The 21,377-nt window shown below is 53.4% G+C and overlaps 1 protein-coding gene and 1 long non-coding RNA gene across 5 annotated transcripts; one reads left to right on the forward strand and one right to left on the reverse strand.

The window, feature by feature from the left end:
• Window positions 1-5,170: 5,170 nt before the first annotated feature.
• Window positions 5,171-13,228, reverse strand: POU3F1 (POU class 3 homeobox 1). 3 transcript variants are annotated; one of them, XR_013841892.1, is made up of 2 exons: window positions 11,587-13,228; window positions 5,171-6,341 (listed from the first exon to the last, which is right to left on the reverse strand). XR_013841892.1 is itself a non-coding variant. In XM_079988454.1 (1 exon), the coding sequence occupies exon 1, from the start codon at window positions 13,159-13,161 to the stop codon at window positions 11,935-11,937; it is 1,227 nt and encodes a 408-aa protein (XP_079844580.1). In that variant the 5' UTR covers window positions 13,162-13,228; the 3' UTR covers window positions 11,222-11,934. The 3 variants fall into 3 exon arrangements, 1 of the variants encoding a protein (XP_079844580.1); XR_013841893.1 differs by lacking the exon at window positions 5,171-6,341 and adding an exon at window positions 8,641-9,590; XM_079988454.1 differs by lacking the exon at window positions 5,171-6,341 and having other exon boundaries at window positions 11,222-13,228.
• Window positions 9,668-20,141, forward strand: LOC307222917. 2 transcript variants are annotated; one of them, XR_013841900.1, is made up of 2 exons: window positions 9,668-10,690; window positions 18,592-20,141. It is a non-coding gene; the product is annotated as an uncharacterized lncRNA (long non-coding RNA). The 2 variants fall into 2 exon arrangements; XR_013841901.1 differs by lacking the exon at window positions 9,668-10,690 and adding an exon at window positions 15,614-15,785.
• Window positions 20,142-21,377: the final 1,236 nt, after the last annotated feature.

The following is a 21,377-nucleotide window of genomic DNA, read 5'->3' on the forward strand; positions in this document are numbered from 1 at the left end:
AACTCTGGCCAGGAGGCCTCGGGTGGACGGAAGCAGCAACCATCCCATCTATGCAGCTGCTTGCCAACTGTCGTCAGAAGGAAGGGATGCCCTGAGCCAGTGACGCGCGCTGGGCTGGCGTGGGGCTGAGGCCCTCCTGCACAACACTGGCCAGGCTGCCAAGAAGGGGGAGAGGAGCTGCTGTTGCAGCCACCGGATCCTGAACCTTCCTCCAGGGTCAGGCTTTAGTCAGGAGAATCGGAAACAGAGCCTACTGCTGGGTTGTTCCTGACCTCTCTGCCTATTTTAGCTGGCACAGAGCTGCCCGACTGATTTGGGAATGGAATGGAATGTCTTTGCTAATAGGATCTGGGCATTCTAAACATCATTTTTCAGAATGAACTGAGAACCGTAGGGTTGGAAAGGACCTCAAGGGTCTTCTAGTCTAACTCCCTGCGATGCAAGCATCACAGATGACTATCCAATCTCTGCTTAAGGAAGGAGAGTCCACCACCTTCCAACTTACACACTTAGGGCCAGGCTTGTGCAAAGGTGGGGAGTGGGCGCAGGGGGACAGCCAAGTACACTTGCCCCAATCCTCAGAGGGCTAAGCTGGGTGGTGTGGGGCGGGGAGCTGTCAGGGACCAGCTACTTTTTGGTTTGAGTTTATAACTTTATTCTAACAAGACTCCCACCTGGGTCTCAGACAAGCACTGCACAGGCCTTCTTAGAGCACCTGTGTGGAAATGGGTGCATGTTTTATTGTCTAGAACAGCTCACCTTGAGCTTAATAGTCTGGAACTCTTCCAAATCAGCTGAGAACAATCTGATCCATGCACCAAGTTCAGGAGAAAGGAGTGAAGCATCCTTAGAAGCAGTTGTGGAGGAAGGGGGTGGTGGGGGCCACAGGTGGCACTGGAGCTGCAGGGCGCCCTCCAGTGGATGGGCCCAGTGCTGCCTGAAAATGCAGCATGGGACATGTGTGGTGCGCGGCCTGCAGCGTGCTCCAGCTGCCTCCTTCCTGGCTGCGGCCGCACTGGTGGGTGAAGGGGGGTGCGGTGGGTGTGGTCCGCCCCGGGTGTCATCCCTGAAGGGGGTGTCATTGCCATCCCGCCCTCTGGGACACTAGCCCCACCCCCATGGGTGGCTAGCCCCACCCCCGGGTGCACAGCATGTGCGCCACTCCTGGTGCTGGAACAGCTAGCTTCATCTCAGCCGCCCTCTATCTGAGCGGGAGGTGGCCATCCCCATGGATGGCTAGCCCTGCCTCCTGTCCTAGCTACGCCGCTGCATAGAACCTGTGCCCCGCTGCATCAATCACATAAGTTAATACCCAGAGTTGCTCTGGCCTTTGCCTGCTCTCTCTCTCTCTCTCTCTCTCTCTCTCTCTCTCTCTCTGTGTGTGTGTGTGTGTGTGTGTGTGAGAGAGAGAGAGAGAGAGAGAGAGAGAGAGAGAATCTTTGTGGTGTTCCTCTGACTCTGTCCTCTCCAGTTCTTTAAGGTGTTAGCCAGAACTGGGCAGAGCACATTGGCCCTGACCTACCACTAGGGCAAACACAAGCACTACCCCCTGCTTGCAATTTTGGAATTATTGGTGCAACCCCAAATGACATTCCTTGCAGGTGATGCTTTAGCAAGATCCTTGTTGTCATGCTTCTTTACTTCGGTTGGGTCAGAGATCCCAGCAGCCTCTCCAACATTTTGGCTGAGAAGTGTTCCCTTTACTTTTATCTTTCTTGAACTTGTTCCTTATAGCAGGGGATTTTCAACTGAGGGTCATTCCAGATGGGGGCTTAGTGCTATCAATGGGTCTTCCAGACATTGCAGGTGGCTCACCTACCGTTTTGTTTTGACATAATATTTCCCCCAGAAAGGATAAATCCAGATTAAATTGTGTGTGCGTGTGTGGACGTGCAAGATGGCATTTTGATGCAATGATGCCATGTGAACCCTGTGAAAAACTTGCACAGATGAGAAGCATCTCCTACCCCCACAATAAACACTCACCTGGAAGCAGCCTGAAGGCATTTTGAATCTAAGTCCCATCCTCTGATCCTCTCATCTCACAGCCTCCCCATGAGTCTTATGCTCATTGCTGTGAGCAGCTCTTGTGGTTGCTGTGTGGAGAACGGAGGCAAACTCCCACTTTCCCCCTTCTTGCATCAGCAACAAATGTGAAGGGCAGGTTCCATCTGCCTCTACCCAGTACACTGGTGGAGACATCTCACACGCAGCAGAACCCAAGAGAAAATCCTGCTGCTCTGGAATGGGGTAATGTTGGTGGCACCTCGGCAAGCAAATCCCCTCCTTAAGGCTGCCCTGTTGCATGCCTCTGAGAGCCCCTTGCCTTTAGCCCAGTTTGTGAGCCACACAACTTGAGTCACTTGCTTCCGCCGCAGCTGGCTACCAGCCCACCAGTTTCTTCTCACTGTCCATCTGAAACCCCCCCCCCCTCGGTGGCTGATGGACCCAGCAGTTTCTGGTATGCAGCTTACAGAAGGAAGAACCAGACACTGCAAGGCCTGGCCTGGTGAGAGATCTGGGGCCCACCTTGGCCTCCGTAGCTGGAGCTCCACCACTCCTTCCATGACAGACAGGCAGGTCACTTGACAGGCCGCTCTGGGGTGCCCTGTGACCCCTGGTTATTTATGTGGCCTTGTGAAATTGATGTGCCTAGAGCCCTGGGACAGATAAGTGGAGGCTCCGTCATTAGTTTAAGCAGAGGTGAAAGGTGGTCAATAAAGAGGATTTCATGTCGCATTGATCATCCCTTGGCATTTCTTCCTGGCTCCCACCTCCCAGCCTCCAGGAAGAGCAATTAAAGGCAGAGCCAAAGCTCCACTGGGCAGCGCAGCAGAATTTCCAAGGGTGGCCCAGGGAGCAAGGTCCCTGCCCTTTGAGCCTGGCTTTGACTGCCAACGCAGGCAGGGCTCAAGGGCTGCCCTTGCCACAACCAGCCACTCACAGGCATGGAAACAGTTGACTCTGAGATCTGAGAGCTTTGCAGTTTGTTCCTTCAACACCTTCATCAAACAATGCAGAGGCCACCTCCCTCCTTTCTTCCCAGGACTCCAAAATAGTAGGAGAATTTCTCTGCCCATCAAAAAGCAGAAAGCCAGGTCTATGTTGAAGAGGGGAATTGGTTCAATGGGCAGTGGTTCAGTTTTGAATTGGTTCAGTTTTACTAGTTTTGTTTAAATAATGCTTTGCAGACCTGTTTTTATGTTCCAGTTGCTATTTTCTATCTCATTGTGTGTGTTTGCTGTTAACAGAACACCAGTGTGGTGAAATGGTTTTACTAGTGCTTGGGAAACCAGGGTTCAAATTTCCATTCAGGCATGAAGTTTGCTGGGTGTGACCTTAGGCCTGTCACTGTCTATTAGCTTCACAGTTTTGTTGTGAAAATAAAAAGGGGAGAGAGATCTGTGTATGCCACCTTGTGCTCCTTGGAGGAAAAAGGTGGGGTATAATAAATGCAACAAGCAAGCAAGCAAGCAAGCAAGCAAGCAAGCAAGCAAGCAAATAAACATTAAGCACCATTTAGTAGAAAGGAAGAACAAACATTCAACCAACAGCCAAAGCCCTTCTTCAAAGGTCCTTGGTGTTTTTCTTGCTTTTGCCCTTCTCTCTCTCCCCCCCCCCAATTTCTGCCATCCTTCCAGTTCTCTTGCATAAGATCATATTTGCTTCATGTGAGACCTAGATGCATAAAATTGGAAGGGACCCTGAGGATCATCTTATCCAACCTAAATATGCAGCTTCCCCATATAGGGATAGAACCTGCAACTTTGGCATTATCAGTACCACGCTCTAACCAACTGTGCATAAAAAGTCATTCATTGTGGATCTTGAATGCTTGCTAGGAGAAACCCCCCCCTACCCCATCCACCAGTAGTGATGTGTTTTATGCAAGCCCAAAGGCAACAAGGTTGGGGTGGGGTTAGGACTTTTCTCCCTTAGATCCTATCCATGCTTCAGAGGCTGCTGAGTGGCTCCTTACTTTGCCGGCTTGGCGGATCAATTGACCAGGCCATTTTTCATTTTTTTTCCAGTCCCTCCCCCGCCCTCCTTATGACTTCCTTAAGTCTGCTGCTCCCTTTGACTTCCTCCATCTTTTTGCCCATGGATTCTATTAGACCTTCTGGATGAGATGGGCAAGGTTGAGATCTGCCATGACCCCTCATCTGGCCTCCATCCCTCTTGGCTTTGGCACAAACAGGGCCCGTTGTTCTCACCCTTAGGATGTTGACAGCCAAGAACTTCTGGTGTGAAGGGAAAGAGTTATAACTGCTTGCCATTCCAGGCCTGTTTTTAATCTTCCTCCAGCAATATTTGTATTCTGCAGCAGACTGAGCTGATGGATTGAGAGTTGGGCAGAAAAGCTCACAGAGCTGGCAATTTGCAGCTCTTCCCCCCCTAGAGCGGAGCAAACTCTGGCGTGGAAAAGTCAAAGGAAAATTAAAACAAAATTGCCATCAGCTGCCAGATTGTTCCATGTTCCTGCCCGGGAGGTGGTGGAAGGATGAGCCTGGCTGTAGGATCAGACCAAAGGGCTTGCTGCTAGGCCAGCATCATTCTTCAGTGTCATCGGCCATTAGTATCATGGGCCCAACGCTGTGGAATACTCTGCCAATAGAGGTTCAGCAGTCGCCTTCTGTGCCAACTTTTAAATGAAAACTTTTCTATTCCACCAGGCATTTCGCAACGCACTCCTCCACAATGGTTAATTCATGGCTGTTTTTAATTTTATAGTTTTATGTTTTTATTGCTGTAAATTGCTTTGATTTTATATTTTTATAAAATGATACCGCAGTGTACATTTTTAAATAAATAAGTGATAAATAAATCCTGTTTCCACAGTGGCTAACCAGATGCCCCTCGGAAGCTGACAGGCAGTCCGTGGGGGAAAAGGCTCTTGTTCCCCATTGATCCACAGCATCTGGCCTTGAGGCATGGCTCTCTGCTCTTAGAGGCTGGAGGCAGACACCATGGCTTGGATTTGCCTGATCCTCCTTTAGGCCAAAGCCCCACAATGTGGCCAACACCACACTGTGTGGGAGCAACTCCCACAGCCTAATTGGGTGCTGTGTGAAGAAGCATCCTTCACCCCCCCCCCGAGTTCCTGTGCTATTATGAAAATGTTGGGGGTGAGAGAACTTCCATCTCTCCACTTCCTCTATGCGATGCACAATTTTACACCCCTCTATCATGTGTGTGCACCCCATTTCATATTACTTTTTACAAACTAAGATGTTCCAAACTTCACTGCGCGTTTTTATATAGGAAGGCAGGATTTAAAAAAACAAACAAACCCAGCAACCCACAACATTTGTTAAAAGCAAAATAGGTATGAACAAGAAACATTTCTGCATAAAGGTTCTCCCTAGAAACCTATTTGCAAAGACGATGCATTCTAGTTCTGTTTGACTTTGTTTATACTGGAGGAAATGGGGTGATAAACTTGCATGGAGGACACTCTGCCTGTCACCCTGGCCTGCCCCAACACAGCAAAGGAGAAGAAAACAGCCCTTTCCACAGGGACCCTTTGGGGCATCTTTCAGTGACAGACATTCGAAAACCTTCAGGGTGAAAAACAGAACACAATGAAGATGTTGTGAGGAATTTGGGCTTTAATCAAAGCTTGCCACCGCTGTCCAGTTCTTGTCCTTCAGCTCAGGCTTATAGAGTGCTTTGTGGGGGTGACTCCTCCCAAGTCAAAGAGAAAGGGCTGTAGCAGCCAAAGAGTTTGCACCTAAACCCCTCCATCAGAGACTTGCCACAGGACAAGAAGTGGGGGAGAGGCATTCCTCTTCTTTCTCCAAATGCATGGCCAGAATTGAGGACCTGAAATACCTGCCCCAAGGAACTACAGAGCTGCAAGTGGGCTCTGTGCAGCTTCACAAATCATTTAGAAACAGACTTAAATACATGTCCAAATAATTTAGAAATACATGTAGATTTAAATATATCCCCTTTCTGACCATTTTAAAATTAAAAACCTGGATTACAAGATTACAATTAAAATCCTTAAGAATAACAAGGAACTGTTTATGTTGTATCCATAAGAGCTCCTTGAATTTTAAACTCCATTTTAACAAATGAAATTAAAAGAGGGGAAAAAATGATTGTAATTCAAATAATTATACCATTTTTTCAAGTGTGGTGCATTTTTCCCCAGTTCTGTCAAGAATCCTTCAAAATGCTTAAGTTTTCTTTTGTGTGCAGTTTATAGCAACATTCATGGCAGTCCAGGCTAAGGCAAAGTTAAGCAAAGAATTTCAGATACTGACAACTCAGTTTAAGATCGAAGCATCATGAGAATTGTCCCCCTGCCCTCCAGCAGATGTCCTTTAAGTTATTACCTGGGGGGGGGGATTTGCTTTTGACTTTTCCAAATTCTAGTTTTTGCAAAAAGGCTTCCTGGTATTTAATTTATTTTAATCTTGTGTATCCAGTTATTTTATTTTATTTTAGTTCAAATGAACTATTATAAAATTATGCACACGTACATTTTAATTGAATTGAAACGTCCTAAGTGCAATTCACGATATCCTCATGAATAAATAAAACACATTTTCTAGTTCATTTCATGAAAACGCGGAGAATAATACTCCAATAATGGTTATGTTTAAAAGGTTACAGTTGTTTAAAACAAGTGAGAAATGCATCATTCCATGTAAAGGGCTACTGCTGGAAAAAGGGAAATTGAAAAACAACATTTTAACCATTGTGGCCTGAAGAGCACAATTTAATATAAAAATAAAAAGCTCATCATTAGAAGGAAATCCTATGTCTGCTCATTTAAATCTTTGCACTGGTGAACAGCATTCCACTACCCACAGAATGAGAAAGGGCCGCTGTCTGTTAGGAAGCAAAAGGGAGCTGAATGCTGGAGCTAAGCCTTTGGGCATTTCTGCACCGGTGACCAGAAATGTGACCCAGGAAAGCCCCTTTTTTTGTTCCACTTAAGGCCCAGAGCGAGGAGCAGCATCAGCCGCCGCCCCAGAGCCTGTCCTGCTGTTGGGGAAACACCTCCAGCAACCACAGACAATGATCCTGGGCTTTATGGGAAGCCACATCGGTTTAGGGCAACCCGGGAAAAGGGGACGTGATACCGAGTGGCATGAATTATGCAGGAGGCCTGATTTAACACGCGCATTATTCCTCCCCGCAAGCCGAGCCCGGCGCACTTTAATGCTGCCTTTGCAGCCTCCCAATTCCCCAGCCCTTCCTGCGATTACTCACAGCAACAAAGCCCGCTCTTATTAGATCTAATTGAAACTTTTGCAGATAGAGCTGATGTGAGTCACCGAGGAAAACACCTGATTAAGCTGCAGGCACCGTCTATTTATATTTGTGCAGTGGTGGCAGAAGCAGCAGCAGCGCGCCATTGGCGGAGGTGTGAGAGGACGGGACACGGTGCCAAGGCGGAGGCCAAGCTCTCTGCCCCTTCTTGGAGCCCCACTGAATCGGTGGTGCTTCCCAAGCCCCCGGCCCCGACTGCTCCATCCCCTTTGCTGCTCTCTGGGGTGATCCTGCGGGAGAGAGGAGGGACCCCCTACCTCGGGTTGTTACGACTGGGCCGCGTCTGGTGGCATCCACAAAGGCCAGTTTGGCTCACAGGGACACGGTTTGGCGCAGTGGGGCGTGGTGGGGGGTCGGAGAAGGGGGCTTAGTGCTCCCTTTTGGTTGCCACGGATTGAGCGCCCCTCCCTTCCCTCTCTGCCCTCTCCTCTCACAATGTAAAGATTTTGGAGCACATCTGAAATGAAAATGGCTCATGACAATGAAGGGGGGGGGGGGCTTGCTTAACAGCAGCCGGGCAAGAGCAAATGTCAGGAAGCCAGTGGCCTGAGCTACCCTGGATCTTCCCCATGCTCAGAAACAGCTGCCTAAGAAAAAGCCACGTCGCCGCCTCCCCTCCCACGGCATCTTATGTGTCCAGAATTCCATATCACTCCGAAACCTGCTTTCCGTCTCATCAACATTCGTGAGCTGATGGAACTTACCAACTCATTTATATTCTGCTTCCAGCAGAAGCACCCCCGCCCCCCGCAACGCCCCACAAATTGCCAGAGTGACCTAGTATTCTGCTGCGCTTCCTTTGCCAGGCGGTAGGGGGCACTCTGTCTTCACAGAAACGCCCCCCCCCCGCGACCCTGGGGGACAATGCACTTTCGCACACTCGAGGGGCCCTTTGGACAAGTCCATGAGACCCACCACAGCTGAGGTAGCTGCCGGCTCCATAAGTCATTCAGCTTACAGGGCAGGCACACAACTGGCCGACGAGGCGCATCTTCTCTGGAAAGGTGTCAATAAGGAAGCAGCCGGTTCTTTGCGCGCCTCAGTGGGGGGGTGGGGGGCAGCAGATGGGCGGGGACAGGGCTCAGTTCCACGATGGGCCAGAACGCGGGGGGGGGGGAGGATGGGGACAGGAAAGACCCTTTTCACTGGAAAAAAAGAAAATCGGGGTGTTGGGACTGTTGGGGAGACAAAGGGAGCCGCCCTCTGCTCTCGCATGGCCCCCATTTGCGTCAGAAGAAGCCTTCGGTATACAGAAGAGAGGGGGACCCCGATAATGAAGGGGCTGGAGCGGTCAGTTCTCCTCCCCAACAAAGGAGGATCCTGGGGAGGGAAACGGGGACGGCGTTTGGGGCTTCGAAAGGCTCCCCAAAGGGTTGGTTCGCCACCCCTGCTCCCCTCCACGACTCCATAGGCTGCGCCCACGTTCCCAAAGGGAAGAGGAGGCCGCTGCCTGGAAGCGAAGACTCCCGGCCTCCTTCTCCTCTGGCCCGCCCCAAGAAAACCCGCTCGCCTAAGCAGAGCGACCAAGACGTCCCTTCCCCTGACTTCTTAGCGGATAAAAGCGGGACGGAGTCCCCCTAGTCCCCCACCTCTTGCAAATGGCTTCTTTTTTCACGCAAGGAAAGGGGCCTCGTCTTTTTCTCGGGGAGGGGAGAAAGCAACCGGCGTGGTGGGGCTCAGCACCTTCCACTCCCTGCCACTAGCAAGCCCCATCCCGGCAGAGACAACTCTAGAAAGTGGCTCTGCCGAAGAGCCGCATCGAGGCGCGCTGCTGGTCCCCCCCAAAAGAGGGTCCCTTCAGCGCAGCTTTCTGGCAGCTTAGAGAAAAACCCAAGCCAAAGAAATAAAAATTAAAAAAGGACTCCCCCAGCAGCAGCAACCCTGGTCGAGTCGTGCCTTTCGCACGAAATGCCATTTCAGGGCTAAACAAAAGTTGTCTTAAAACGACCTTTGACAGCACAGAAAAGAGAGGAAAAGGGCTCCCTGGGTGGCCTCGAAAGACTGAAAGGCGGCGGGGCGGGGGTGCAGACTGAAGGACGGAGAAAGCAGCAGTGCCTGAGGCTGGCTTGAGGTGGGCGAGGGAGGGGCTTCCTGCCCCTTGCCGGCTTCTCTTGGGCTAATTCACAGCCGACTTTGCGGACTGCGGGTCCTCTGGTTTCCCCCTCGGATTCTGCATTTTCAATATGTGAATAGCGGGGAGAGGAGGAAGGCCATGCCACTGACTAACTCCAAAAAGACTTACCAATGATGCTCCTTAAACTCTTCCCCACTTGGGCTATCAGATTCCACCGCAAACTCTCCCTGACCTGGAGATACAGCAGCGAAACAAACACTTTGAATGAGTCTCCTTGACTTTTCTGGGGTTTTCTTTTCTTTCTTTCCGCCTGGGCATTTGCATTATCAAGAGGAAGACAAAAGCAATCCAGAGAGGGAAGCAGATTTCCAAATGCATGTTCTCTCCTCTACTCTGAAATGCGTTCATTTGCATCAAGCGCGGGCAGGCGGATTATGCCAGAAAGTGACCCCGGCAGCGGCGTCACCAGCAGACAATGGCGAATTTTGGAGCTGCGTGTGGCGCAGCAGAATTCAGGGGAACCAGCAGACAGATGGCCTAGGCTGGGGAGTAGGAGGTCTGTCTGCTTCCCTCCCCGCCCTCTGGGTCGCCCTTTCATTTCAGTGAGGCTCAGGCAAGGAGAACTTTCTCTTGGATCGGCCTCAGAACACCGAGGGCTCCTCGTTTTACAAGCGCCACCTTGCAGAGATGAGCGGATAAGGTGGCATAGAAGCGCATTCAGACGGCTGCGCTCCTACTTACCCTTCTCTTTGCCCATGCCTCACTGAACTCACGCAGGCATCTATAGCATTGTCCTAAATAAAATGAGCTAACCGCCAGTTTGAAAGTTCACCACCCAGTTTCAATTAGTTCACTGTATAATCTAAGAACTTTTTTCAAAGGCTGTTGTCTTAAAAGTGTTTGCTAGATTGTTTTTACTTGGTGAATTATTGCCCTGCAGGGATTCCAAATTGGTCCAGTCTCCTACATAACAAAAGATGCGGCCAGTGGGGGCAGGATTTCTCGCCCCCCCGCGGCAGCCGCTGAAAAGGGAGAGTTCAAAACCCTCCAGAAAGAAAGAACTTTTCCGCAATGACCACAAAGCTGGACCGAGAGATCCCAGCAGAAAAACAAAACAAAACAAAAAATGTCGCCTCGCATTCCACTGACTTTTTCGCAACCTGGTTGGCAAGCCTGAACTGAACTAGCCTTCCCCGGCCGGCTTCGTCCCGACAACCTCCTAATCTACTGGGAAGGGCTCTCTGCACCCGGGAGGAGCGCCTCGCTGCCACCCCGAAGCGCTTCGAGGACGGAGAAGGGGCCTCCGTGGGGAAGCGGAGACCAGGCAGGCAGGTGAGCCGCCCTGACCCGGCCAGCGAGCGCCTCTGTACGGTCCGGCTCTGCCCGCCCGAGCGGGACCGGCTAGAGATGCCCGCAGCCCATGGCTGCCTCCCAGGGAAGTTGAGGAACCCTCGGGGGCATTCAAAGAGCAGCGGGCCCTTTCTTCAGCAACCCTGGTGGCCCGGAGCATACCGTTTTCTGGGGAAACCGAGAGAGCCAAACGCACGGCCCGACTGGGGTCGCCGCCGCTTCCTGTAGGCCTGAGGGTGCCGGCGCTGGGTCTCAGCGGGGGCAGTGAAGAATTTTTCCACCGTTGGAGGGAGATTTAAGGCAGTGGGGGCGGGGGGGGGCAGGAAAGAAAACCTCTGGGGCTGCGGGAAGCAAGAGCCGTCTCAGGGGCCCCTGCGCCTTAATCCTGCCGGAGTCCAGATTCTCCGCCGCCGCCTTGGAAACTGCCTCGCGCCCTGTCCTGCCCTGCCCTACCTTCCTCCTCCTCTTTCCCGGCGCTTAATGGGGACAAAAAAGAAAAAGACACGAGGCGGGTTCCTGGATAAATGTTTTATGCGAGTAATAAAATATTGGCTGTAACATAAATAAAAACGGAGCAGGATGATACAGTGGCGGACCCGGCCCAACAGACGGGCGCCCGGCTCCGGGGCGGGCCTGGCGTGCGAGCAAAGGGAAGTCACAGCGGGCCAGGGCGGGAATCGGGTGCTGGCAGTTCGGACCCGGTCCCTCAACCTCCGCGCCTGCCGGATTCAAGGGGCAAAGTGGAAGCGAGCGCCGAGTCCCTTGTGGGTCGCTTTGGGGAGCCCAGGCGGCCTCTCCCAGACACCGCCCGGCTGGCAATAGAGGTTGCGCCCCTCCGCCCCCGCCCCCCGCAAGAAGAAACCGCACCCAGCTCAAACCTTGGGCCTCTCGCGTCTCTCCCGCCGGCCATAAGGCTGTTGCTGCTGCTCCAGGTTCGGTCGGTGGAGTTTCAAATAAATACAGAGACTTTAAATTAGAAAGAGAGTCGGTCGCCAGCAGGCGTAGGAATAAATTAACGCGCCTCTGCGCGCTCTGCTGCTGCTTGCCCGGTCCGGCGTCGTCGTCGTCGGGCGGGGCGGCTCGGCCATCTGTCTGTCCTAGGGCTGCGCCGGGGGCTCTCTCGGCCGGCCCCCGAGGGCGCAGTCCGTTGGCCCTGCGGGCAGGTCCCGCAGCCAGTCCCAAGCAGGCCAGTCCAGTCCTCGGGAGCCGTCCCCGCCCGGGCCGAGTCATTGCCCGGGGCTCTGCAGCGTGTGCGGGTGCTGGTGGTGGTGCTGGAGCGTCGGCGAGGCGTCGGCGCCCTGCGCGTAAAGGTCCTGGTCCATGGCGGGCGCGTGCGGTGCGGCGACGGGCGTCATGCGCTTCTCCTTCTGCCGCCGGTTGCAGAACCAGACGCGTACCACCTCCTTCTCCAGCTGGAGCGTGTCAGCCAGCGAGGTGATCTCGTGAGCCGAGGGCTTGGGGCATTTGAGGAAGTGGCTCTCGAGCGCGCCCTTGACGCCCACCTCGATGGAGGTGCGCTTCTTGCGCTTGCGGCCCTGCGCCGCGATCTTGTCCAGGCTGGCCGGGCTGCCCGTGCTGGAGTCGGTCTCCTCCAGCCACTTGTTGAGCAGCGGCTTCAGCTTGCACATGTTCTTGAAGCTCAGCTGCAGCGCCTCGAAGCGGCAGATGGTCGTCTGCGAGAAGACGTTGCCGTACAGGGTGCCCAGCGCCAGCCCCACGTCGGCCTGCGTGAAGCCCAGCTTGATGCGCCGCTGCTTAAACTGCTTGGCGAACTGCTCCAGGTCGTCCGAGCTGGGCGCCTCCTCGTCCGACGCCGTCGACCCCGGCTCGTGGCCCCCCGCGTGGCCCAGGTGCGGCGGGGAGCCCTCCAGGTGCGCCGCCTCCGCCTCCTCGTGCTGGTGCGGATGGTGCTGGTGGTGACCGCCGTGGGGCGCGTGGCCATGGGGCAGGTGCAAGGCCGGTGCCTGCGGGCCCAGCATCCCGTTAAGCCCCGGGTAGGCCGCCTGAGAGTAGAGCAGCGCCTGGTGCCCACCGGCGGCCGTCGGGGACATGGCCGAGGGGCAGCCGCCCAGGTGATGCGCGGGAGCCCCCTGCCCCCAGTGCGCTCCGCCGCCGCCTCCTCCGCCGCCCGCTTGCTGGTGCACCAGGTGTGAGCGCGAGTGGAAGCCGTCGAGGTCTCCTCGCGGGCCCGCGCCGCCCCCTTTGGCGTGCTCCAGGTGGGTCCCCCCGCCGCCGCCGCCCCAGTCTCCAGTGGCGCCTGGCAGCCACTGATGGTGCGGGAGGCTGCCGATGGGGTGCCCCGGCGTGGCGGCCAGGCCCTGTAGGTACTCGTGGTGCATCATCTTCTGCACCTCGCGGTACGTGGGGCCCTGGTGAAGGCGCTCGGCGTCCGGCGTGGGCACAGCCAGGAGGGGGCTGCCGCGCGGCAGGTACTGCGCCGTGGTGGTGGCCATGGCGGCAGCTGCTTCCGCGTGGGGTCGGGTCGTCGGCTGGCCCGCGCAGCGCGCCTCTCACTGGGGCCCCCTCGGCGGGGGGACGCGCTTTAGAATCCCGGCTCGGCCCCACGCGCGGCCACTCCCCCACGCGCGCCCCATTGGCTCCGCCACCCGCGACTGGCAGCCCGCACCGCACCTCCATAGGGCGCCCCCGGCGAAGGGAGACGCCCCCGCCCCGTCTGCCGGCGCCGGCCGTGATTGGAGCGGGAAGGCGCGCCGGGCGCGCCGCTCGGCCACTCAGCGCGTGGGGGGAGCGGCGCGGCCGCGGAGGCGGCAGCACCTGCTGGACGGGACGGGACGGGACGCGACGCGAGAGCCAGCCAGCCAGTCAGCGCAGGGTCGCCGGCGCCCTAGCAATCGCGCCGCGTCTGCGGAGCCTCCCGGAGCTCGGGCGCCGGTTCCCCCTGCTCCGCTGCTGCCCCGGTGAGTCTGCCGACTGGGGTTGGCACTAGGGGGTTTTTTTTGGGGGGGCGGGGGGAATACGCACTCCTGTCCCTCCAGACGGGTCATATCTCAGACTCGGGGCGGGGGGTTTCCTCGCGTCGTTGCCCAGTTTCTCTCTCCTTTTCGGGCCTGAGGGTCTCGTCTCGCGTGGGGGAAGGGGGGGAAGAGAATTTCGGGGGTGAAGAAGAGATCGGCTTGCTTTTGTGACGGCCCCTTAACAACTATAAGGCCCACGATTTGGCAAAACTACCGGGCGGAGCGGGGTGTACCTTCCTCTCCAATTTGGAGAGAACGTGCCTGCGAGAGGCTGAGAGCGCGCCTCTGCTCCGGAGCGAGGCCGAAGGCGAGCAAGCCGGCCCTTCTCCTCGCCCAACGCTCTCTTATGCCCTTCTCTCAGGCATGTTTGGGTCTCCGGGAATTGTCTCCGCAGTGGGACCTGGATGGACCTAGAGGGAGCGCCCTGAGGCCACAGCGCTGGGTGAGTGCCTAGTTTCGCCCCCTTGCCCGCATTCCTGATGCTGATGTCTGTTTCCACAGCTCTGCCGCGCACGGCTTCCTCTGAGAAGCAGAAGGAGTTTGAGCTTCCCAGAGCGGGTTTGGCCCTTACTCTCCAAAGCTTGCTGACAGAAGCGTAAATCCTAGGCGCTAGCAACCAATGGATTCAAATGACAAGAAAAGAGATTCCGACTTAACATTAAGAAGAACTTTCTGACGGCAAGAGATGCTCGGCAGAGGAACGGGCTCCTTCGTTGGAGGTTTGTAAGCAGAGGTCGGGTGGCCATCTCTCATAGAATCATTAGCTGCGATTCCTGCATTGCGGGGGTTGGACCCTTGCGGTTCCTTCCAACTCTACAATTCTCTCTCCTGTCATTTGTTTCTAGAAAGGGATGCCATAGTTGTCTGATGGTTCTGGGTTGGAGAAGATGGGATAAGGGGCTCGTGTGTTGCTGAGGTTCCCTTCCTCCCCCAACTCCCCTTGCAGAATGGGGGACGCCGTGGGGATGAGACGATCCTCCCAGCTGCTTTTATGAGGGTGTGCTGGGCTTCTGAGCCACTCCAAGTGCGCGCTCCGCATGCTGAGCGGGGCAGAGACTCACCTTAGACCACGTTGATGGAGCTCAGCCCTTCCTTCGCATCACTGCCACGCAGGAAGCTGGAAGGGGCACAACCGTTTCAGGTTTTATTCGACCCCCTCGTGAAGGCTTCGCTTTCCAGTGCCCACCTGCCAGATCCGGGTTCAGCACTCCGGGCTCCTCCGGGCATTTTCCATTGGGAACTTTATTGAGGAGTTGGCCCTGGGAGAGGGAAGAGGGGCGCTCCTGCCTGCAGGCCACCACATTGGGTCTTCCCAGCACGGAACGGGCAGCGCGGGAGAACTGAGTTCCAGCATCAAGGTGGCCCCCATCTAAAAACCGGGCAGTGTTGTGTAGTGGGTAGTGTCGGACTAGGACCTGGAAGAGACCAGGGTTAAAATCACTACTGGGCTATGAGGCTCACAGGGTGTCCTTGGCGGACCAGTCGCCACCTCTCAGCCTAACCTGCCTCACAGGGTTGTTGTTTTGGGGGATAAATGAGAAGGGGGGGGGAATGTGTTTGCCACCTTGAACTCCTTGGAGAGAAAAAATGTGGGATGTAAATGCAATAAATAAAAAATAAATAAAAATTAAAAGGGTTTTTTCCCCCTTCCCTGGCCACCCTTTCCTCAAGCAGTTTAGAGCAGCGCGCAGTCACCCCCCCTGCAACTTTCACACTCTTCCCAGAGGGCAGCAGCAGGACACAGGCGGAAATGCTTGTTGGGCAAAACTAGGCCAAGCGGTTGGAGAGGTGGGGGCGGGTGGGGGCTCCCATCATCTCAGAAGCTCCTCCAGAGCTGGGGGTCTAACTAGTTTTTGTTTCTTGCTCACAAGGAGAGTGGGATGAAATGCCCCCCGCGCCTTATCTTTGGCCCTTGAGCCCCAATCCCTCCGCGGCCTACAGCCACGTCAGGATGTGTTTATTGACCTTATGCAAATCATGTTTGTGCTGCTTCTCAGAGGGAACGGATGCGATGGAACCACCCTATCGCCTTAGGAGCCACGGAGGCCAATGACTCACAGGCTGTCCATCCTCACGGGCACAGGATGGCACGTGAGCCACTGGTGAGTTAATGAGCGGTTGTATGAATGAGACCTTCATTCTCTGGGTCACCAGCTGGCTTCCTGCAGCTTCGGAGTGAAAAGAGCCCCCCTCCCGCGTTAATAAAGAGCAATATATATATGCATTGGTGAATAAACTGTTTTCTTTCGAGAAGCTGAAGTCGTTGCATGTGCTCCTCCTTTTCCCTTTTCATCCTCACAGCAACCCTGCGGGGTAGGTTAAGCTGAAAGCTAGTGGCTGGCCAAAATACTTCACGGCTGCTGGGGCACCACTAGCCCACTCCCCCAGTGCCTCCCAGTCCTAGACTTTACAAGCTTGCAGACTGCCCACGCACGGCTAGGGCAAAAATTCTGTGCTGGGATTCCTGCTTAGCAGGGGGCTGGACAAGACGACCCTTTGAGTTCCTTCCAACTTTCTCGTTCTGTAGCTGTTTCCACGCCGGTGAAGAGGCAGAGGGCGATTGCTTGAGAGAGCCTAACAGAGATCGGGGGCAGAAACCACAGGGGTGGTGCTCAGCTCCTCTCTAACGCGGTTTATCCAGTGGACAAGGAGGGCAGCTGAGCTCGACCCCGCCATATTGGTCAGTTGGGGGCGGGACGGGGGCTTTAGCAGGCCTGCCTGCTCCGGCGGCTCCCAGGACTTCAGCGCCGCTCCTGCCGCCGCACTAGCCTGAGAATCGCCCCGGAGTGTCGCTCGCGCCGAGTCGCCTGGAAGGAGCGCCCGCGAGCGTCCCTTTCCGCCGCTCCGGAGCGTTTCTGGCAGCGCCGGCTCCGGTTCGACGCCAGATCTGCAGCCAGAAGGAAGAAGGCGAGGCGAACAAGAAGAGTGGACTCGAGCCATGAAGCTCGCTCCCTCTCGGTCTTAGCCTACCTCGCAGGTTTCTTCTGCGGATAAAATGTGGCCTGCGGAGGGGACAGGACGGCTTCTTCGCGCCAGCCTTCGCCTCTGGGCAAGGGCGCGAGGGGAGCGTTTGTCTCTCTCTGCAGAAGCGAATTCTTGCGGAGGTTAAAAGCAGGAGCACAAGCGCCAGTCAGCCCGCCTTCGGGGACGCAACTCCAGCCGGGCCGCGCTCGGCGGCTGCGGACAGGGCCTGGGGTGGCTCTCGGTTGTGCAGTGGTTGGCTAGTGGGCACTCTACATATGCTCAGAGGCTCTTTTGATCACTACTGGGACGCGAGTGCCGAAGAAGCGGCTTCTGTGTGTGTGGCGTGGGGGCTCAGGAATATAGCCTCTAAAGTGCAAGGAGGGAAAAGGCACGAGCAACCCAAAAGGTTTTGGGGGGGGGCGAGATCTGTCATTGCTTCCCGCAGGAGAGGCAAGAAGCAGGTTAGGCTGAGAGGCAGCATTGCTCAACAGCAAAACGAGCCTGGCTGCCGAGAGAGCGAGGCGAGCCTGGAGTGGAGGTTTGCGCCGCAGCCTTGTGAGCTGTCTTCAGTTCTGGGCACTCAGGCGAAGCTCCTGCCCTCGAGATGCTTTGACGCAAAGCATTTGTCTTTTGCACTTGGTTTAGGCCGATGAACAGATCTTGGGGTGCTTGCGGGAAACAAAGCAAAGATCCCACAAGCCAGGAATGGACTTTGGGATTTATTTATTTTCAAGGAAGTGCCCTGGACATCCCTGTAAACTCCTTCCTGAGATGGTCCTGGGATGGGTCTGGCAGTGCCCTTTTGTGTCCTTCCAGAAGTTGGTGCTGACGACCCGCTGCTCTGGCTTTGGCTGCTCTTGTCCCCAGGTGTTTTTGTTTTGTTTTACAAAAATATCTCCATGTGAACCCACTGCGGTGGGGAGGTCCTCTGGAGAACTGGGCTGAGCAATAGCTGGCTCTAGCTTTGTGTGTGTGTGTGTGTGTGTGTGTGTGTGTGTGTCTCCCCCTTGCTTTTAAAAATGGTTCAATTTCTGGGACGTTTTTTAGTATAGCTTTCAGAATTGGTGATTTTGCTGCTTCTGGCTTTGCATTGTTGTTTCCCTCTGAGCTGCCTAATATCTGTCTGTAAAGAAAGATGGGGTATAAATGTTAATTTAAGTAAAGAGTTCTGGGAGAGAGGAGAGGGGAAAGAGAGAAGGGGGTCTGCTAGAATGCAAAATGGTGGAGAATCTTTGAGGAAATGGGAGAATGGCAGACTTTTTAAAAGGACTACATAAGCACACAAGGGCTCCCCTTTTATTAAACCCTTTAAAAAGGGTTTAATAAAAGTTCAGAACCTGCATAGATCACCTGGAGGGTGAGAAGGGTGAAGAGTGGTGTCTCATCATCCATGATGTCCATGATGGGCTATCAGATGCCAAGGTCTGTCACACAAAGGTGTCCTCTCTCAGCAAAAGAGCCCTGAGCATGAGGTGTAAAATGCAAGGGAAAGGGGGGTATTGTTCTTGTTTGTTACTGTGTTGTGCATTTAAGTGTTTCTATATTGTAAACCACCCTGCGATCTTCAGGTGAAGGGCAGTATTTATATACATTTTTAAAGTCTAGGCCTCCTCTGATGAAGTCTGGTTGCCTTATGCAGCTTGCTCCAAATCCTTCAGGCACATTTCATTGGCTTAAAAGATCTAAGTTGGCGGCTGTTGCTTGCTCGGGAGTAAAGCACTCACTTGTGCTTGCTTCAAATTGCACTTCACTCACCTTCCACTGCCCAACCATTCTGAACATGGATAATTGGTTTGTCCATACAGTACATGCCACTGTGGAATTGGTCCTTTTCTTGATCATCTTACCAGCTGGATTCATGCAAGGATGTGTGTGTGTGTGTGTGTGTGTGTGTGTGTGTCACAGTAACAATTCACACAACCCTCTCTCTTTTATTCCTCCTAGGAAGCACAACTCAGATTTGTTGGGGGAACGGCAACAACGTCTTTGTCTTGCTCCTCACAGGGCCGTTGTGTGGAAGCTGAGTCAGGAGCATGATGAGCTGGGGGCTCAGGTGAACATCTCAGATCAACCACAAACTCCTTCTGTGGATTTGCGGGTAGTTTTCCCTTTGTACAGGTATGTGCAGACTCTCTCAAGAAGCCAAGCAGGCATCAAGCTGAGCAAACATTTGACCAAGCCAGGCTCATGGAGCTAGGATATCATACCTTCCTGTCTCAGAGGCTGCAGCTCTGTTGTTGTTGTTTTAAATTGTTTGCTGTATATAAGGACACCCTATTGTTGGATGGATTTAGATGAGTAGGAGAGGATATTTTATTTAGTAATTATACTTCCTCTTTCTCACTTGTGTGAGAATACAAATATCTATTTCAGCAGAGTTAAAATCATCATCCACGTGCAGCTTACCTCTGGATGCTATTAGGACAAGGTTGCATAACCTTCTGGAACAATTGTGATATCCAAGGATGCTTTAGGCAGACTTGGATTATCTTCTCCCTGTTTTATGTTTAACAAAAATGTCACTCTCAGACTGTTTAGTAAACAAAGTTTACTCACATCAAAGGTCTTGCCAGTATCCAACAGATGAAAACCAGGCAAGAAACAATCCTTAAAATGTTACAGATATCCACAGTCCAGTTCAAAATGGAGATTGCTGTCTGGAGGAAAACAAAGAGAAGTCTTCCTCCGTTGCAGGCAGGAAAAGAGTGAGTGCAGGAAGGAAGAGATAGGGGTTAATGCATTTTCTTTTTCCCGCCACCAGGTTTGCGGGTGTGACATCACAGAGTCCCCTCTATGTGTGGTCCCCTCCATGGTGTCATTGCCTCTGTTAGTGACCGTCTAACCATCATGTGTTTGTGATTTTGGCTGCACACCCTCCCACACCAATACCATTGTTCTCTGGGAACACCATTTTTTAAAAAATGATATATTAAGATAACCCTGCAGCCTATTTTTCAGTTCTGCTTGAGTGACCTGTACCTTTCAGGCTGTGGTCCCACATGGGGGACCCTTAAGTTCTGCAGGTCCACATGGCTGGGATCGTTGGGCACAATATATGGGGCTGAGAGGGAATAGAAACAGGGGATCCATCCTTGGGAAGGGACCACCAAGGTGTTACCTTCACTCCCTGCTATGCTCCAGCAGCTACATGGTTAAAAATGTTGATCCGTAGAGCAAGACTTGCGGGTTCCTCCAATCCCCTCATTCACTGATTTACTTACTGCATTTATATCCCACCTCCCCCTGCGCGCACTTGGCTCTGCCCCATCTCATTTAATTCCCACAACAACCCTGTGGCGTTGGTTAGGCTGAGAGACAGTAACTGGCCCAAAGTCACTCAGTGTTAAGGATTTGCTTCCCAAATGTCCAGCATTGTTATGTGTTTGGCTGTCAGATCCCTGGGAAATGGGTCTCTGCCTGTAAGAGGTGTCCCGCTTGCCTCTACTTTTTAACCCTCTGCTTGTCAATGTGCAAATAAAACACTTGCCTGAAAATTTTCTATTCTGCCAGGCCTATGCAGGCAATTTGGAACACATCCTTCCACAATGGTTAACTGAGGTTGGTTCTTAACTCTTTCAACCTTTTTATGGTTTTTAATGTATGGTTTTTACGGTTTATGCCTGTAAACTGTTTTGAGATAGATAGATAGATAGATAGATAGATAGATGATAGATTAGGGGTTTTTGGGGCATGGGCCGGTTCACGATCCTGCAGACACCACGGTGGGCCAGTGTGTGTGTTTGTGCACGCACACAAACACCATTTCCACTCCTTCCAGTGTGGAGGAGGCATTCGCAGCTTCCCATTGGCTGCAGGAGCTTCTTGCAGCCAATAGGAAGCTGGCCAGCATTGCAGAAGGTGGTCCCTGCTCTACTCCGCGCCAGTTTAGCACGGCACATGGGAGTCAACTGAGTGGGCAGCAGGGGTCCATGGGCCGGTTAAACAACCCACATGGGCCACTTCCGGCCCATGGGCCTTAGGTTGCCTATGCCTGTGATAGATAGATAGATAGATAGATAGATAGATAGATAGATGAGAGATAGATATGACATAGCAGCATATCAATCTTTTAAAATTAAAATAAAATAAAATAAATATAATGGTAGAAAGAGACAATTAAGTCACCAGGTGCCTTTGCATCCTCTTCATACAGTAGACCCTCAGGTTATGATACTCTCGAGTAATGTAAAGTTTGGGTTGTGAAAGCGGCAAACCCAGAAGTATTTTTCCAGGTTTCACCACTCGCACATGCGCAGAAGCACTCTATCACACCACACGCGTTCGCAGAAGCGGCACCTCTGTATGCAGATTTTTCAGGGTGCGCATGGACCCCCGGAATGAATTAAATTCGTATCCAGAGGGTCCACTGTATTTGGAGAGCACCTAACTGGATTCCACGTGGCTTAACTTAATAGGCACTTCGAAGGAATACGTGAAGGGAAACAAGAGGAGATTTCCCACTACAGATATGTGAATCTCAGTGCACACAGTGAAAAACAGTCACCCTTAGACACACGCACAAACACACATCCCACCTCATTTTGTGACGTGGCGGTTAATCACTTATGGGGTGGAAAAGTTGTGTCTGAGGCATCTGTCAGTGGCTTCTCGGAGGGTGTTGCCAGTGCTGTTTCCACGCCAGGATCCCAGCAGTTTCCCTCTGCTTCGTTCTGCCTCTGAGATGTGCGTGTTGCAAGGGCCTCCTTGGCAGAGGCCCAGGACTTCTCAAA

This window comes from Podarcis cretensis (genome assembly GCF_951804945.1).
Source record: "Podarcis cretensis genome assembly, chromosome: 8".
NCBI lineage: Eukaryota > Metazoa > Chordata > Lepidosauria > Squamata > Lacertidae > Podarcis > Podarcis cretensis.

Coding starts and splice junctions, on each gene's coding strand:
- POU3F1 (XM_079988454.1), bottom strand. CDS start 13,161: ATGGCCACCACCACGGCGCAGTACCTGCCGCGCGGCAGCCCCCTCCTG.